Here is a 20,075-nt window from a genome sequence, read left to right as displayed (position 1 = left end):
TGAGCCACAGCGCCACTTCCGGCTTTTTTCTTTTTGCTTATGTGGTGCTGAGGAATCGAACCCAGGGCCTCGAGCATGCAAGGCAAGCACTCTACCACTGAGCCACCTTCCCAGCCCTCCAGACTTTTTCTTATTAAAACTTTTCCAAACATACAAAACTTCCTTTTCTGTAGGCAAAAAAAGTAATTTATCTTTCTATCTTAAAACAAACTGTATGTGCAAAGTTAAAATATGATATATAGAATCTTAATGTACAATTAAGAGTAACTTGTATCCTGAAAGTTCATATATTACATCTGAAATTTCATGTAATGTTAATTAGGCAATTCAAAATTTCTTTACCATTAACACTTCTTAAAAACCTTAAGATTAAACTACACACACATATATAACACACACACAATAGCAATAAAAAGTTTAACTTAAAATATAACTTACTTTTAGAAAAAAAGACTGGGTGCTAAATTTGCTAGAGATTCTTATTCCCATGAAAACATATATAATTTAGAAACTTCCAAAGTAAATAAATGACCTTATTGATTTTAAGTCAGGTTGAAGTAGCAATTCTAAACTGTTTCCCTAAAGCAAGTGCTAGAGCTTTTAAGAGAACAAAGTTTGGATACAGAAGCATGGCTCAAGTGGTAAAATGCTTGAGGCTCTGAGTTCAAAGCTCAATACCACACACAAAAAAGGGGTGAAGGAAGATAGACAATAAAGTTTATGCCTCTATAGTTTCTACAGTTTCAGATGTGCTTCTATAGCAGCCAAAAACAATGTAAATTGATAACAACAACTATATTTAAGTGAAATTTTATATGTAAAATCAAGCTATAGGCTTAGCTTTCCAAGTCAATGACAAGTAGGCTTTGAAGTCACAGGTTACTCAGAAACAATTATTTCTAAATTAAACTGCTGAAACTTTTCAAAAAAGGAATATGTGGCAGTCATATAAAACCCCATTTATCACCTACCTGAGCTGGGGGCATGACAGTTGCAGGTAAGGGATTAGAAATCATTGGTCCAAAGATGTCCAGATCATCAGTTAGGGCTGGCACTGTGGTCACGTTCCCATTGGTCACTGGAGCCTCAGCAGGGCCGTCTGTGAAAATATAGATCCTTGTGTTGATAATGTCTTGAATTACATAAAAACATTATTTTTAAATTATGAGGTTTTAAAACAGAACAACTCAGCCAGGCACTGGTAGCTCACACCTGCAATCCTAGCTACTCAGGAAGCTGAGATCTGAATATCAGTTTAAAGCGCGCCCAGGCAGGAAAGTCTATGAGACTCTTATCTCCCACAAACTACTCAGAAAAAGCCGAATTGGTGCTGTGGATCACATGGTAGAACACTAGCCTTGAGCACCAAGAGGCTCATGGACAACACTCAGATCCTGAGTTCAAGCCCTAGAACCTGGAGTTGGAGAAGGCAGGAACCACCAAAAACAGAACAACTCAAAAATCCTCTATCTATCAGGATATATGCCTATACCCAAAGAAATGAACTTTCGGTTTTATTTTCTCAGGATATTCTTTATCTGCTAGCTTCTAGAAATAAGCAACCCCCTTTTAACAAATGTTATACTATTTGACATTGTTCTGCATACTGATTTTTGAAATACACTCATTTTTACCTACTCTGGAAATAAAATTTGAAAGTTTAGTATGTCTGACATGTATTTTAGACACAATGAAGAAATATACTGGCTAGAAAAAAAAAATCCAAATGGTACTTAAATTGATTCTATAGTAAACACTTAAAAATCTCTGAAAATACAACCTTTAGGATTTTCCAAAACATCTATTTTTCTAATACAGAATTATACAAGATACACACTGACAATTTATTTTTCCCTAGTAAAAAATTTAATTTTAATAACGCAAAAAGAAGTATATCTCATTTTGTGTATCTCCTTTTAAAAAGTGCCAAAAAATAAAGAGATTTGCAAGTTGAAAAAGAAGTAGTAGGAATGAACTGAGTTGAGTGGGCTGAATTGTGTGAAATGAGTTGAGTGAATTGAAAATGAGTTGCATGGACTGAGTTGAGCAAAATGACTAGAGAGACTTGGGTTGAATGAACTGACTTAATGAACTGAGTCAAGCGGACAATTTCCAAGTGCAAGCAAGGTTCCAGGGAGCTTGATAGTCTAGTCAGCCTTTCATTTTTAACAACTTTCAAAATCATCTGACCTCTCTTTCAGACCATACCCTTCTCAAATGTAAACCAAAAAAATATTTAACAAGTCTTTCAACATTTAACTGGTACAAAGCCAGAACTCAAATATTTGGCAAATTTTAATGGAAAGTCTTCTATTTACTGTCTATTTTCACCACAAACCAAAGACAGTCATTGTTTTCTTCTCTTCCTATTGTTTTCCTATTGAAGCTTAAGTGAATTACTAAAAGTTAATCATTAACTCATGAATAAATAGCACATTCGTTTTTACAATCTATATATAGGTGTGTGAAACCCAAATAAGGTTAATTTGGAAAATAATAACTACAAGTATTTTTCAAGTTATCTTCAGTGATAGCACATTATCAAAACCATAAAAAGAAACATGTATTTTCACGTGTTATAAATAACAAAGTTAACTCAACTCATTTTATCAACTCAGTCCCCTCAAAATCAGTTCATTCCCACCCCTTCTACTTACACCTTGGAAATCGTTAATTCATTGGCATGAAAATATAATATACAAACAAGACATTAAGAGAATTAAAATGATTTATATATGAAAGTAATTTTTTTATTTCTAATTCTTCCAAGTAACATTCATTTTGAAGCTAGATCTCTTTAAAGAACTTGTTTTCTGTTTTACTCCAAATACTAACCAGAAATAAAGGAATATTTTAAAAGGACAGAGTAGATTTAAATATACAACTGAACATTTTTTCACATTTCAGTAAATAATGTGAATAAGCAGAGTTGGGAATGAGAACAACCTCATCAACTACAAATAGCACATTATATTTTAGCAGACCTACTGTGTTTACTTAGAAGTTAGTTATGCTTAGCAAATACATGAAAGTATTTATTTATATCAGTAACAATTAAAAGCTCAGAAGAATATTGTTTTGTTGTTGTTTTGTGCTAGTCCTAGAGCCTGAATTCAAGGCCTACTATGCACTATCCTCAAGAATATTTTGCAAAAGGCTAAAGCTCTGCCACTTAAACCACAGCTCTATTTCTGTCTTTTTGTTGATCAATTGGAGTTAAGAATCTCACAGATGTTTTCTGCCCAGGCTGGCTTCAAATCACAAGCCCCCTAGCTCAGCCTCTGGAATAGCTAGGATTATAGACATGAGCCACCTGCACCCAGCAGCTGTTGCATTATAGTTTAATGTGTACATATAAATGTCCAGTGTTCTTGATCAGTCACCTCTTCATTATTTGGCTTTTGAAATCACATTTTACTACTCTTCACAGCCTTTAGGAGTATAAACATGACTACTAGAATGCCTACTGTCATGGCCCTAGAGAAAAGCTTGAATTATAATCATTAAGTTTTTAATACAAAAGTGATGCATGCTCATAAAAATTTGAAGTTATGCAAAAATGAAGAAACTGGAAATCTCCATCATGGGGATGGTGACTGTTGCAGAACAGATGTATTTAATACCACTGCCTGTGCACTTAGGAATGGTAAATTTGATGCTATCTGTATTTTATCATGAATTTTTACAAAGGTATATGACCATACAAAAATTTTTATATAAAATGATAGACCATGGGGATGGGAAAACTACATCCTATTACTGAATGAACTTATTACAACTTAATCAACTAATGATTAATGGACATTGCAAGTTCTAGATTTTCACTCTGACAAGAACAGAACCATGACCATCTATGTTCCTTAATGTAAATTATACAAAACAACTTATGTCCTTACTCTGAAAATTATTGACTTCTATTTCACTAGCATGTCAAAAACAAGGTCCACTCTCTCACTTTTTAATTGCATTTTAAAACTGGCCTCCTGAACTCTCAGGTTCTTCATATAAAGTTGGCCCTTTTTGTAATCGTGGATAATGTGACAGTCACAATTTCGAACTCATAGTTTAAGTCTACAGGAAACTGAAATCCTTTAGAATCAAACAGAGAATGTATCTACTTAGGGACAGCTATCTTTGTGGCAAAGCTGGCATAATTTTCAACTGATGATGGAATATTTTCTCAGATCCCATTAAACCTGAAGTAAAAGTCTTTCCTGACAGGCCTAATCAGTATTTTCTTCTAACCAGATATCTTGCCATGAGAACCAAAGACTCCTCTATTCTCATACCAGTACCAGACTTACCCTTTTCTCTATACTTTAGTCTTTCCTGCTTATATGACCATAATGATGGGTTCTAGATTTCACTACCATCAATTTTCCTTGTTACTGCAAAAGCCATACCCCTACACAGCATCTAAATTAAAACTTTTCAGCCTAACAAAATTAATAAATACAAGTTCCCAATGGGCTCCAATATTTGTCAATTTTACTGTTTGATTTGACTTACAAAATATATTTCTTTAAAAGGATTGTTTTATTTTAAAGAGAACTTGGTTTTAAGCTTTCAGTATTTCAAAAAGATAAAGAATCATTATCCATTACCATCATTATAAACATCACTTTTATCCTAGATGTTTTAAAGTTTATTTATCATTTTTATTGCATGAAAGATGAGATCACTTTTTATCTTCAGTTACAGAAACTAGGACAGAAAGAGACAAATATTTCAATGTACCTCAGCTAGTTAAGTAGGAAAGCTTGTACTACAATGGAATCTTCTGACCTGGGGAGCTAGGGCTGTTTTCTTTAAATTATTTTCATCAAAAGCCATGTATTTACAAGTATACCTCACTACAAGAAATAACTTAAGCCGGGCGCTGGTGGCTCACGCCTGTAATCCTAGCTACTCAGGAGGCTGAGATCTGAGGATCGCGGTTCAAAGCCAGCCCGGGCAGGAGAGACCATGAGATTCCTATCTCCAATAAACCACCAGAAAACCGGAAGTGGTGCTGTAGCTCAAGTGGTAGAGCGCTCGCCTTGAGCTGAAGAGCTGAGGGATAGCTCCCAGGCCCAGAGTTCAAGCCCCAAAAAAAAAAAAAAAGAAATAACTTAAAATCTGAAAATTAAAAACCAACTTTTAGATAATTTGTAATTATTTAAATTAAATTTGCAAAGCAAGAATTGAACAGTTTGAAACTTTTTTGAAGCTGCACTCAAACACTTCCTCATCACGTCCATTACTCTGTTGTCCCCCCTGTACCAAGCCCAACATCTTACCAATTTATAGGGAGGAATACAGATAGAGGTGGGCTGAGCGCAAAGATGGGATATAATATATACTGAGCTACTGAAGAGTACTTCAAACCCATTGGCAAAAGAATGAATTCATCTGATCAAGGGCCCAGTAATAGCACATTCTTTCCTGGCTGAAAAAAAAAAAAAAAAACTCAATAGAGCACAAAAGCACCTGGACACCAAAATACTAGCTACAGTTCTCAGAAAGTTAGTTTAAATTAGAAAGGCCAGGTGCCAGTGGCTCATACCTGTAATCCTAGCTACTAAGGAGACTGAGATCTGAGGATCACAGTTCAACGCCAGCCCAGGAAGGAAAAGTCCATGAGTCTCTTATCTCCAATAAACTACCACAAAACCAGAAGTGGTACTCAAGTGGTAGAGAACTAGCCTGGAGCTGAAGAGCTGTGGGACAGCTCCCAGGCCCAGAGTTAAAGCCCCATGACAGACAAAAAAAAAAAAAAAAAGAACAGGGCTTGTACAAATGAAGTGGTTTAAACAGTGCATATCACCATAACTTAACACTTTTATTTGTAATGGCTTAGGTTATGCCTTGCACACACACACACACACACACACACACACACACACACACGGACAAACAAAACTTCTTTTAACCATAAGTGCATTCTATGAGATAATGAGAATATCTGTGCATACAAGTAATGGAATTCACCACAGACATGCACTTTGTTCAGTTAAAGAACAGTTGTAGGAAGTCAGTAGCAAGAGAAGGCTCCCTTTCATCAGTATGGAGAAACAGTAGTGAGAGTGGGAGTAGTGACAGTGGGAGATTAGAGTAGAAGAAAAGCCTTAAGGCAATTGGAAGAAGTTTATTGTAAAGAAGCACAAAAGACTCCTTGAAAAGGAATGAGAAAACAGGAGAAATTTTAATAATGCAGTAAAATGAAGAAATGATTTTGATCTTAAGGCCATGATATCAAACCTACAATTAGTAGCTAGAGGGTAATATTTCAGATTAGTGTTTTCTATTGTGAAGTGATAGATGAATGCTTATTTTAAACTGTCCACATAACAGAAATTGACAAGAAAGGCTAAAATGTTTTAAGCTATAGGAATGTTTTTAAATCAATGTTAGATCTTACACAAACATTAAGGTGTGACCAGCACACATTTATTAATGCATTTCACATCATTATGAGAACATTTCATCTAAGACAAAGTCTTGATGCCAATCACTATCACTTAGAAGTCCTTACTACAATGAATGAGGCTGTCAATTCTGTTAACTGTCTGTCTATACCAGAAACCCACCTCACAACAATAATCCAAATAAGGACAAGGTCAAAAGTATTTAAAATGCTACTTAGTTTCTAATTCTAGGCCTGTGGTGGAATTTATAAATGAAAACAATATACTTTATATTTCAATAAGAGTGGGGAATGGGAGGGAAGAAGGTAGGGATCATGCTCAGCCTAAGCTCCCTTTCTGAGGCATGTTTACAATGAGCTGCATCATATCTACTTCAAATCAGATCTCCCACACACCTCTGGTTTACAGTTAGTAAACGATGGGTAACTAATTTCTTCCTATTTAACCCTAAGATTTCAGGCAAGCATTGGTGTGTGTGTGTGTGTGTGAACTGGTAAATATTTTAAACTGAAAGTTTAAATATTTTAACAGAAAGTGACAAGAAAGATAAAAATGTAGGTAGCCCAGTGACTCTACCTCCCATATGTTCCTCGAGTCCAGGGACTACAAAGTGTCAACCTTCCTATGTGCTTTTTCCATTTTTAATGGTATCTGAATGTATTCAGCATGGACAAACCCTGGTATGTTACAAGGCTCTTTACTTACCACCAGCAATATACTTATTTTTATATTTATAATCAGAGTCTTGTCCAGCTTTTTCTGTCCCTGACTGGCATAAAGCAAATGCTTCATTACATGACAATCTGAAATACTTTCTAAACATAGATGTCTTGGCTACAGTGGCTACAGTGGCCAAAAGCAAAAGTTAGGTAATCCTAATTTTGTTGGGATGAAAAGGGAAATAGTGACCAGTATTTTTGAAGAGGTTAAATTTTCTTTTAGTTCCCATCTAGTACTGAGCCTTCCTTCTTCAAAATGTCTTGCCCTGATCAGAATTATAACCTTTTTATCATGCTTTCAGTTACACAATGTATAAGTAAAACTTACAATATATGCCATGTCTAGATGTAACACTACCTTTATAAAATTAACTTTTGCACACATAATTAATGTTGCATTACAGTTATTTGATGGACTTAATCTCTATTCCCTTGAGAGATCATTAAAGTATAAGTAAATGGTGGGTAAAGATTTCCTGCTTTGATGTTTAGGACCACATTTTCCCTTGTCCCCATAATTATTGTCTTTGGATCTATCTGTGATTTGAGGGAAATGTGGGTGCTCCATTATTTGGTGAGTAGATATTTAGAACTGTAATATCCTCCTGAAGGAGAGATCCCTTAGTCACTATGTAATGATCTTCTTTATCTCTTCCCATTTAATTTGAAGTCTATTTTATCTAATACTAAGATTGCAACTCCTGCCTGTTTATGGGGGCCATTTGCTTGGTAGATTTTATCCCAGCCTTTCACCTTCAGAATATATTTGTTTTTGTGGGTAATGTGTCTCTCTTGAAGACAGCAGATAGAAAGATCTTGCTTTTTAATCCAACTAGACAATCTATGTCTCTTATTTGGAGAGTTAAGTCCATTAATATTAGAGTTAGGACTGAGAGGTGTTTGTTCCTGCCTTTTTATCCTTTTTTTTTTTTTGGGGGGGGGGGGAGAGCTGTGCCTTGGCTGTTCATGATGTTTGTTGGTCATTTCACTGCCAATACCCTGTTCTTTTTGGTTTTCTATATGTAGAACATCTTTGAGGATTTTTGGCAAAGCTGGTTTGGTAGCGATATATTGTTTCAGTTTTTCCTTGCTGTGGAAGGTTTTTATTTGTCCTTCCGCTATGAATGAGAGCTTAGCTGGGTATAAATTATTCTTGGTTGGTAGTTATTTGTCTTTAGGCATGGTATCCTTGCTTTCATGGTCTCTGCTGAGAAGTCTGAGGTTTTTCTGATAGGCTTACCTGTATAGGTGATTGTTCTGTTTTCCCTGGCAGCTTTAAGAATTCTTTCCTTAGTTTCAATCCATCCTGTACAGACTGTATGTGGTGGTGGGATGTCCTATTCTGGCCTGGTCTATTTGGGATCCTAAAAGCTTCTTATATCTGGATGGGTCTGAGCTTTTGCATATTTGGGAAGTTCTTTGCTAGGATTCTGCTGAATATATTTCCTAATGTGTTGGCTTCCCTTTCCAGGCCCTCCTCTACATCTATTAGTCTCATATTAGGCTTTCTGATTACATCTTGTAGCTCCTGCAGTGATCTGTCATGCTTCTTGGTTTTGTTATGAATATCTGTGTGCTCTTTCTCTATGGAGTCTAAACTACCTTCTGCCTCAGAGATTCTGTCTTCTGCTTCCTCTATTCTGCTTTCAAGACTTTTTACTTTGCTTTTTATCTCCCTTCCTTCTTGCTGGTCTTTTTTTTTTTTTTTTTGGTTGGTTGTGAAGCTTGAACTCTGGGCCTGGGCGCTGTCCCTCAGCTCTTCAGCTCAAGACGAGTGCTCTACCACTTGAGCCACAGCGCCACTTCTGGTTTTCTGAGTGGTTTATTGGAGATAAGAATCTCATGGAGTTTCCCACCTGGGCTGGCTTTGAACCATGATCCTCAGATCTCAGCTTCCTGAGTAGCTAGGATTACAGGCGTGAGCCACTGACACCCAGCTTGTTGGTCTTTCTTAATGGTGTCCAGCTCTTATTGAGGTTTTAAGTCTTGAATAGATTGCCTTAACATGGAGTTGGGTTTTGGATTTGTTTTTCCACTCCTTTATCTGGGTTTCTATCTTTTCATTGGACTCTTTCTCCTTCTGTTGGGAGTTCCTTTATCTTTTTATTTGTGGAGGCCATGAAGTATCTTTTTATTTGTGGAGGCCATGAACTTGTCTATAAGTTTCTGGTTGGCTCGTCAAGTTCAGTTATAGCCTTATGCAGGGTGTTCAATTTTTCATTCAGATTTACCAGCCATGCTTTTAAAGTATCTTGAGCATTATTCTCTAGGTCATTCTGGGACTGCTCTATAGCTTATTTATGTGGAGATAGAGTTGGGGCTAGTTGATTGGACATGTTTCTTGTGTTTTTATGGTTAGTTCTACCCATTTGGTGACAAGAGCCACTCCAATACAACAATAGGATGGTGTTTTAGGGCAGGAGCCAATCAAAATAGGATGGTGTTTTAGGGCAGGAGCCAACCTGGTGCCGTGTAGATGTATAGAACTTAGGAATTTAAAATTATGGGTAGGTGTTCCCCTATTTAGCAGGTGTTCCCCTATTTAGCTCTCTTTTTCTTTGCTTAGAGAAGAATGTTGTGGTTCCAGGGTAGAGATTACATATAGTTGTAACTTTCTGGGTTTTTTTTTTGTTGTTGTTGTTTAATGAGGTCTTAATAGAACACAGTATGCTCATTCATTGAATACTGTCTATGGCCAAGTAGTTATTGGAGACTCTGTATGCCCATAAAGCCTAAAATATGTTCTCTTTATTTTTCTATAGAAAGTTTGCCAATTCTTGTTCTAAACAGAGGCTGCTCTGTCAACATGGGTTCTGAAGTATAGATGACATATGGCAGAGCAATACCTAATTTGTGATGGACATAGCATGTAATGCTATATTTTAAATATGTTTGTTACCATAGCATAAGCTAGAACACTCTAACTTATACAGAAATTTTAACCTAACTTCTTACATAGTAAGTATCATCAAATACTCCTACTTTACCACTAACTCCTTTGTGGTCACTTTTCTAGAGTACTTTAGGGTATAGCACTTGCATCTCCTCTGGTTAGCCTATGTTCATTCTCTTAGTTGAGAACTTCAAGCAACATTCACAGGCTGATGACTTCCTCAAGTGGACCTCTCCTAAATTTATAATCCACGTAACTGCATAATTAAGACCTCAGTTTATCTGGGTGCCAGTAGCTCATGCCTATAATCATACTCTGGAGGCTCAGATTTGAGGACAGCAGTTCAAAGCCAGCCCAGGCAGCAAAGTCTGTGAGACTCTTATCTTCAATAAATTACAACAACAAAAGCCAAAAGTGTAGCTGTGACTCAACTGAAAGAGCACTAGCCTTGTGCAAAATATGCTCGGGGACAGCGCCCAGGCACTGAGTTCAAAGCTCTAAGACCAGTATCAAAGTAAACAGCAATCCTATCTTACTGATTTTGCTGAAAGCTAACACACTTATTGCCCTTTCCTCTTTAATTCTCCTTCTGTTCTCTCATTTTACACAGGTAATTGGTTAGCAAATCCTACTTGATTTATCCAATAGGTATATCTCCAACATATACTCGAAATCTAATTAATATAGCTTATAACCTCCAATTACTAAGCCATTGTCATTGCAATAGTTTATTTTTTTGTTTTTATTTTTTGTACCAGTATTTGGGCCTGAACACAGGACCATGCACTCTTAGCTTTTATACTCAAGGTTTTTGATTTACCACATGAGTCACACCTCCACTTATAGCTCTTTCTGGTTACTGAAAATAAGAGTCTCATGAACTTTTCTGCCTGGGCTGGCTTTGAACGTTGATCCTCAGATCTCAGGCTCCTGAGTAGCTAGGCTTACAGGAGTGAACCACCAGATTCCCTTCTTCAAAAACTCTTTTTGTTTCTAGCCTTGCCTTTCTATACTCTTATTTAGTCTCAGCCAAGAATTCAAAATAATTTCTTAAATATGAAAAAGTTTATTTTATCTTCACTATGTCTCCAATTGCTGAATCCAATGATTTCTCAATCTCCATTCTGCTTTATCAGTCAGAAACATTTCAGACAACTATTTTATGTTTTTCCAAGTCATTCAAATTAAAAGCTAAAATTTGTTCAAAATCATCTTGATTCCTCACTTCTCTATCTGTCATTATTTGCCCAGAACATTACAATTAACTATTCTGTTGTTGCTGCACAAGCAGGCTGCCACTGGAGACCTTTTACATTTGTTATTCTCACTTCCTGGCATGCTCTTGCCTGCAAATCTAGATATGTATACCTTCATCAGATTTGCTCCAATGATACCTACATGTGGTATCACTATCTACCTTAATAAAATTACAACTACTCTCCTTTTAACTGTCACTCGCCCTAATAACATTTTACTTAACTATTATCTCATCAAATAGAAAGGAAGTTCCCAGAAGGCAAAGATTATTACTGTCTTTCTTTTAGAACTATCTCTCTAGTGCCTACAATGGTGCCAGGATACATACTCAGTATTAACCACATTATCATCTAGATCTTACATTTTAAAATTATAAATGTAAATATATAAATTATATATACCATATAAAATAAATGATATATTTATATATGTATACATTTTATTTACATTTATATATAATATATAAAATAAAAAATTTTAAATTTAAATTACATATAAGAATAAAATATAAAAGTTATAATGAAACAGACATTCAGAATGGCAAAGAAATGCTGTAGTAAAGAAAAAGAAAAATATATTTCCTCACTTCAGTAGTAACACTTTTTCTTTTTTCTTTCATAGACAGCAAAGAAAATAAAATACCAAAGTTCTGAGGACAGAATTCAACATAATTATATTCAGAGCCTTATTTTCAAAGTTAGAGTTGTTTTTTGTATTTCTAATATACTATTTTTAACCACCAGAAGAATTTTACCTCCAGGGATTACATCTTTAACTTACTAAGAAATGAATAAAACATTCAAATGTAATTTTTAACACAAAACCAATTTACTCAATAGGAAGACCAGTTTTTTTGAAAAGCAGTGTATCATGTTCAAATTTATCCTTCAATCAACTGACTTTCATTATCTTCTTTTGGTTCTCAATATTTCTAAAATTTATAAATGTTGAAATGTTCATTATAACTCCAAGACTCAGATATTACTAAAAATAACTATTACAAGCCAATTCTTTTACAAGGAAGAAAAAGTAAAATATTAAAAGGAGCAGATAAGATACTGACTAAAGAATCTTGTCTCCAGTTTTTGCTTTTGCTGAAATGGCTGAGGTGAGTTCTTTTTTTTTTTCTTTTTCTTTCTTTTCTTTTGGTCAGGCGTGGGGCTTGAACTCTGGGTTTGGGCGCTGTCCCTGTACTCTTCAGCTCAAGGTGAGCAGTAGCTTGAGCCACAGCGCCACTTCTGGTTTTCTACTGGTTTATTGGAGATGAGAGTCCCACAGACTTTCTTGCCTGGGCTGGCTTTGAACTGTAATCCTTAGATCTTAGCCTCCTGAGTAACTAGGATTACAGGCGTGAGCCACTGACATCCAGCTCTGAGGTGAGTTCTTAGACGTTTGCTTTCTATTTTGAATGAATTATCTATGTGTAAATCCTTCAAAAGGCTTTGTGTGACTGAATATTCTAACCTTTTCATCTTACTAAAGCATTAAAAATGTAGTCATACTCTAAAATTAAAAAAGGAGCTTACAGTTTTCGAAGACAGACACAGTACATGCACTTCTTAAATAAAAGCCTGTTTACTTACCATGGAAAAAACATGTATCTGCTAGTCATGAGAAGAAACAGGACATTAAATTAAAATGAGCATTTTTTACTATGATGAAGAATAAGATGTGAATTAGCCACTATGTGATCTTCTATCAAATACAGTTTAAATGAACAAAGTAAATTTAAATTTACACCTACATGTTTTACAATAGGCTATCCCACAATTATTTTGAAAAACTGAATGGGAATGGAGGCTAAGGAGAAAAAAGAACCCACTATTTATTTTGAACTGTCACATCCACCAAGCCCTTTGAAAATAACTTGAATATTTTCCCCCAAGGACCCCGTTTCTTGTATTTCAGTGAAGAAAGTACTGACAGACACTGGCTTTCTTATTAAAGGTTTCTGTTTTGTGATAAATCTACAAAATAACCATACTATATTAAAATGTACTTAATATGCATCTTTTAGTTTAAAGTCATCTTTTAACCTAAAGCCACAATAGTCACACTTCAAGAAAAGGTTTTGTTTTGTAACCAATGATGGTTTTCATTTATTATTACTTACCAAGTCCTAAAAGATCAACAGTGGGCTCTGCAGCCTTCTTAGGGCTGGTGCTTTTTCTAGTCTCCAGTTGTTGATCTTCTTTCTTTTGTAGCTTTAAAATAAATAATAAAATTTGTTAATTTTTCTTAAATAAAATCAAACAAATCTTTAAAGCCACTTGGATAGTTAATATAAGGAATTATGTGAAACAGTATAATGAAGCACAGAGCAATTTTTAAAAATAAAGAATAAGTAAACAATGGTCTTTGAACACAGAATGGCAATCTTACACATTTTAGAACTCAAAATAGTAAATATACAATCTTAACCCCTAGTATAATTATTCATAGCCATTATACTCTTTGTGTGAATTATTTTGAAGAAATGAATTTCATATTACTTCCTTGCTACTACTAATATACTTCTATTAGCCAAGGCTGGGTTTGGCCTTTGAGTCCCATCATCCACATTATCAGTGCATGAGATGCAACTGCACCAAAAAAAGCCCAATGAATTGTTTTACAACTCCTGACTCTTCATAGCTAATTATTTGTGTGTGTGTGTGTGTGTGTGTGTGTGTGTAGGTGTACACACACACATGTGCCTTGATTCAGGGACTGAGCACTGTCCCTGAGCTTTTTCTTTTGCTTAAGGATAGTGCTCTACCACTTGAACACTTCCAGCTCTGTGGTGGTTAATTGAAGATACAGAGTTATGGACTTTTCCTGCTCAAGCTGCTCTTTGAAACATACTCCTCAGATTTCGGCTTTCTCAGTTGTTAGGATTACAGGTATAAACTACAGCTCTTAATTATTGTTTTAATGTAATATTTGACTATTTCTCAGAAGCTGAAATTAGATACACATTCAAGTCTTTTCCTCACACATACAAAAACCATGTTGCATAGGACATGATGAAAAGACCTTTAGCTCTCAATTTGAAAGCCTATCTCTCTAGGACAATAAAACATTCATTTATTTACTTATTGCAAACTATTCCTACAAGATCATTTTCTACCATCAGTATTTAAAGAATTTATATTATATATACTTGTTATAGGTTCACTTTTTATTACTACTTATACAGATATCTAACTTCTATGTTATACATCTTCTAACTTCTATCTGCTTCACTTGTTTTCTAGTTACTGTCTCCCTCAGATAATTTTCTACTCAACATATGTCTGCAGACAGAGCCTCAGACATGCAAAATACTGCTGTACCATGGAATACTGCTGTAGCTTCAGTTCCTGAAATTATTTTGAATTCTTTTCCCCAAGCAAGTTTGAGTTTTAACCAATACTGGAGGTTTAAAAGTTCAGAAGGGGGCTGGGAAGGTGGCTCAGTGGTAGAGCGCTTGCCTTGCATGCTCAAGGCCCTGGGTTGGATTCCTCAGCACCACATAAGCAAAAAGAAAAAAAAAAGCCGGAAGTGGCGCTGTGGTAGAGCGCTAGCCTTGAGCTGAAGAGCTGAGGGACAGCGCCCAGGCCCAGAGTTCAGGCCCCACGACCGGACCCAAAAAAAAAAAAAAAGTTCAGAAGGACAAAGGTCACGTTTTCTCCCATATGTGTACGCTACCCCAATATACAAATACATATATAGATAGATAGATAGATAGATACATATATGGTCCTGAATGCACATATGTACATACGATTCTGAATATATACACATAGACACAAAAAATGTGTATGTATATATGTTTTTAAATTATGGAAATGTTTACAAGGATTAGAAGGGGGACATACAAATAGAATGATAACAAAGTAAGCAACTCTTTTCTACTGGTTATATTGGTAGAACTTTCTCCTAACCTTCCTTCTTTCCTCCATTCATTTCATTGGATAGTCTACATTACCATAAACATTCAAACAAACTAATGAATCTAGGGATCAGATGGAAACACCTATAAATTTAAAATATTCCAGTACCAAGGTTTTCATTGGTCATACCACTACCTACCATACTGCTTGAGCATGTTTTATGCTTAATAGGTACTTTAGGAAACTTTAAAATTGTAAATAAACACAATCTTATTCACTCTATCAATTAAATGAGGCTCAGCTAAGTAGGAACAGACTAACTAAAACTTTCATTTTTCCTGTTACCCAAATTTAGAATTCTTACTTTGGTAAAATATTGAATCTTCAGAAGAAGTATCAAATATAATCCAAACCTAACTGAATTCCTCCTTAGTCATTTCAGGCTAAAATAACATTTCAAAACAATTCCAATTAAAATGATTCTTTTACCACCAAATTATCATTACCTCTTTAAATACTGCTCAGTATAAAACTATCCATCATTGCTTAAACAGGGGAGGAAAAACAAAAATCAAATAGTGTAAATAATCTCCAATAACTGGACTCTCACTCCCAGAATCAGAACTATAAAAATCCTTCTCAGATACCCAACACATCTACTTGTGTCCTAAGAGAATTTCTTCCTTTTTCTTGGATATCAATTATATATAGTTTAAGCAGATTCTTCCCAGCCATTTTCAAATGAAACTGTATAAAGAACCTAAATATAGCAGTGTTAGGGCAAAGAGAAACTTTAACAAGAAGAGAATAGCCTAGTTTATCAAAAGTACACACCCAGGGGCTGGGAAGGTGGCTCAGTGGCAGAGCACTTGCCTTGCAATGCATGAGGCCCTGGGTTCGATTCCCCAGCCCCAGATAAGCAAAAAGAAAAAAGCCAGAAGTGGCGCTGTAGCTCAAGTGGTAGAGTGCTAGCCTTGAGCTGAAGAGCTGAGGGACAGCACCCAGGCCCAGAGTTCAGGCCCCACAACTGGACCTCCCCCCCCAAAAAAGTACACACCCAGTAGCTGGTTTGAGCATCCACTTTATAGACTCTAACTAGAAAATTTTGCACGTTAAAAAAAGAAAAGAGCTGGGCACCGATGTCTCAGGCCTATAACCCTAGCTGATACTCAGGAGGCTGAGATCCCAGGATCGTAGTTCAAAGCCAGACTGGGCAGAAAAGTCTGTGAGACTGTGATCTCCTATAAACTACTCAGAAAATGTTGCATGTGGTGCTGTGGCTCAACTGGTAGAATGCTAGCCTTGAGCACAAAGAGGCTTGGGACTGTGCCCAGGCCCAAAGACTGGGGGCAGGCCAGGGTGGGGAGGGGGAGGGAGGGAGGGAAGGAAGGAAGGGGAGGGAGGAAAGGAAGGGGAGGAAGGAAAGGAAGGGAGGGAAGGAAAGGAAGGGAAAAGAAAGAGAACATAAAGGTAAGTATGTAGTATTTGCACATTTGTACTCACAAGTAAGCATAAATCTGGACCATAATGTAATTGTTATTAAATACTGAAGTGCTTAAAAACCACTTCTCTGAAGACAGGTGGCCTATGCTCCTACAATGGGTCAGATTATGAGTGAATAATAATGGCTATGTCATATGTCTATAATATTACCTTACTACTCCAAGTAGAGCTGGCTATTCTAGAGGGATTTCACTAATTCAGTTAAATTGTATTTAAGTTTGATATATGACAGGGTTGAATACCATAAAATCTATGGTGTATCCCTCCAACCACAAATATTGCTGAGGTAGTCATTTGAACTCACTGATGTGTGGCAAAGTTAAAATTTGAGATTTCTCTTCAAAGTCTCCTTACTAACACAATTTCTATCTTCTTACATTACTAAGAAGTGGGAAAAGTTCAGGTTGAACTCTGATGACACTCACTACTCATAAATGTAAACATAAGAAATTAACATCTTTACTTTGGGATGCTCAAGGACAGAAATACCAAACACTGAACTATATAATCCATCATCCTAAGATTCTAGTCAGAATACTTAATCTCCTAGAGCTAAATATTCATAAAAAATTCATTTATGAATTTTCTTGAATGATTTTCCCCCAAACTGAAAATTAATTCTAATTTATAATTCATTTTAAACATCTGTGTAAAAATGGCAGGGTGAAGGCATTTCTTTTCCTGTCCTTCGGATGAATAATAGCATCTAAAAATAATAAATTCAGAAGATAAGCAAAATTTTATCTTTTATACTGTCACTATGTGAGTTCAAAAACATCTCAAAAAGTACAATTCTCCAGCACAAAGATACAAACTATTTTTTAAATTTTGAAAACAATTTTATTCCATTATGTTATACATTTAAGTTCAAGCATAAATTGAGCAGAAAAGCCTATTTCAAAAAAAGTGCTATTTCCAGCACATTGTATTTGTCCACTGCTAGAGCTGCATTACTGCCCTATTATAAAGGCTAACAAGAGAGGTTTTATTTATTTATTTATTTAAGAAGGTAATTGTGAATGATCTTACCCACTGAGGTAAGAGATAGTACTAGTGATAAATTTCCATTCTTTGCTACATTGTATAAATTTAGCATTTCAAAAATCAAACATTCCCTATTATTATCCAGAGATGAACCATTTTCTGATTGTCACTAATTACAATAGCTACACCAACAATCTCTATTTATGAGGGAAGCAGAAGTATTCTGTTTACCTTAAAAACCTAAATCAAGGCCACTCCAAAGTGTACTTTGTAGAGCATAGCAAATGGTTCTCCCTTCTCATTTAAAATACACAGTATCAATGTTCATATTCAGAGAATAAGTAAAAGCAAATCACTACAGCATAAATAATTAAACACTTTGGGTAACAAACCAATGTGTAATACGCTCTTTCTTCCTGAAAAAAATCTTTTTAAAATTAAAAAAATCCTCAAAAAGTCTTCACAAAGATTATTTCCTTCAGAACAAAATGTCTGATTTCCTCAATAACAAAAGTCATTTTCTTTAAATATTTTCTATTAATTTGTATCTTTTATTTTGCAGAACATCAACTTTGCTGTGTGCTGCAATGAATAAGATAATCTAAGATTTTTGAAAAAACTAAACTTTTGAAGATTTAAAAATGAAAATGCTTTTATCTTGTAATTATAAGTATTGACTGTTAAGTGTAATAATAGTAAATCAATACTTTGAAAACCACCTAACTACCCTGTTGATACTTTACAGTCAACTCAGATATAAGCATGTTAGTTTATGAGTTCAATGCATCTCAACGCCATCCCTTTCACTATGCTCCCCAATTCCTAACCCAACCCATTCCCTCAATTTTCCTAGTTTCATCTTTACATACATACATTGAAGGTTATGAGGGCATTCTCCCACCTTTCTTCATTCATCATCCCTCATCCCCTTGACCTTACTTGCTCAACGTTTCAAGTACAAGCTTCCTGGTATTCATTTTGTTAAACTGCAAGTTAGTTGCTCAAAGGAAGTACACCACTGGAATTCTCCCATGCATATACTACACTTTAGTTAATACATTTGTGTACACATGCATATAAACCTGTATGTTTATATATATACATATATATTTATAAATTAGAACTTTCGTGTATGAGTGAAAACACGTGTCCTTTGTCTCTCTGGGCCTGACCTACTTCACATAACATAATTTTTCCAGGTCCATCATTTCCTTGTAAATAATGTAATATCATTCTTTCTGATGGGATGAATAAAAATCTATGGTATATAGATAATACAGATCCCTATTAAGTCACATTATATCTATAATAGATATCTATTAAATCTTTATATAAAAAGAGATTATATGGGGGCTGGGAAGGTGGCTCAGTGGTAGAGCGCTTGCCTTGCATGCCTGAGGCCCTGGGTTCGATTCCTCAGCACCACAAAAGCAAAAAGAAAAAAGCCAGAAGTGGTGCTGTGGCTCAAGTGGTGGAGCGCTAGCCTTGAGCTGATGAGCTGAGGGACAGTGCCCAGGCCCAGAGCTCAGGCCCCACGACTGGACCCCCCCAAAAAAGAAAGAGATTATATGTTCTTGATTCATTCATCCACAGATGTCATAACTTAGTTATAGTAAATAATCCCATATTTGAATGCAATGCCCATCAAAATACAAATTACTCTTCACTGAGTAAGAGAAAGCAATCCAAATGGCCAGAATTGCAAAAAGCAATCCTGGCGAGGGGCAGAAAAAGTAATGCTGCAGGTATCACAATTCCAGACTTCAAAATTACTACAGAGTTATAGTAACAAAAACTAGTTGGTACTGGCACAACAATAGGCCTGAAGACCAATGAAACAAAATATCCAGAAATAAAACTACAAACCTCCAGCCATCTAATATCTGAGCAAAAAAATATAGTTTGGAAGAAAGACAGAGTCTTCAATAAAAGGTTCTAGGATAACTGTATATCCATGTGCAAAAACTAAAATTGGATCCCTATTTATCAACTTGTACTAATATGAATTAAAAATAGGTCAAAGACCTCAATGAAACTACTACAGGAAGAAATAAGAGAAATATTAGAATTTCTTGGTATAGGCAAGAACTTTCTGAGTAGTTTCAGGGACTCAGCAAATCAGAAACAGAATTGACAAATGAACTGTATCAAATGTTTCTGCATAGCAAAGAACATAGTTAATAAGCTAAGAAGACAGTCTAGCTGGGTGCTGATGCCTATAATACTAGTTACTCAGGAGCCTGAGATCTGAGGATTAAGGTTTGAAGGCAGCCAGAACAGCTAAGTTCATGAGATTCTTATCTCCAACTAACTACCACAATGCTGTGGTTCAAAGAGGTAGAGCACTAGACTTGAACAAAAAAGCTTAAGAGACAGTGTCTAGGCCCTGAAGTCAAGCCCCACAACTGTGGGGAAAGGGGTGGAAACAGTCTACAGAATGCCATATATGCTGGAATGG

The 20,075-nt window shown here is 35.6% G+C and overlaps 1 protein-coding gene across 3 annotated transcripts in view; it reads right to left on the bottom strand.

Annotated features, from left to right (window-relative positions):
• The window catches only part of Smap1 (small ArfGAP 1), a 128,163-nt gene that overhangs the window by 12,282 nt on the left and 95,806 nt on the right, over positions 1-20,075 (bottom strand). For all 3 annotated transcript variants that reach the window (XM_013033622.1, XM_013033624.1, XM_013033625.1), the window contains 2 exons: positions 13,390-13,480; positions 972-1,099 (listed from right to left, as the gene is read on the bottom strand). In XM_013033622.1, coding sequence (XP_012889076.1) covers positions 972-1,099; positions 13,390-13,480 — 219 coding nt within the window. The remainder of the gene's footprint in view (positions 1-971; positions 1,100-13,389; positions 13,481-20,075) is intronic.

The sequence above is a fragment of the Dipodomys ordii genome, unplaced genomic scaffold (genome assembly GCF_000151885.1).
Source record: "Dipodomys ordii isolate 6190 unplaced genomic scaffold, Dord_2.0 Scaffold172, whole genome shotgun sequence".
In the NCBI taxonomy this organism is placed as follows: Eukaryota; Metazoa; Chordata; class Mammalia; order Rodentia; family Heteromyidae; genus Dipodomys; species Dipodomys ordii.
Note: the sequence above shows the minus strand (reverse complement) of the source record. Positions and strands in the feature narration are given on the sequence as shown.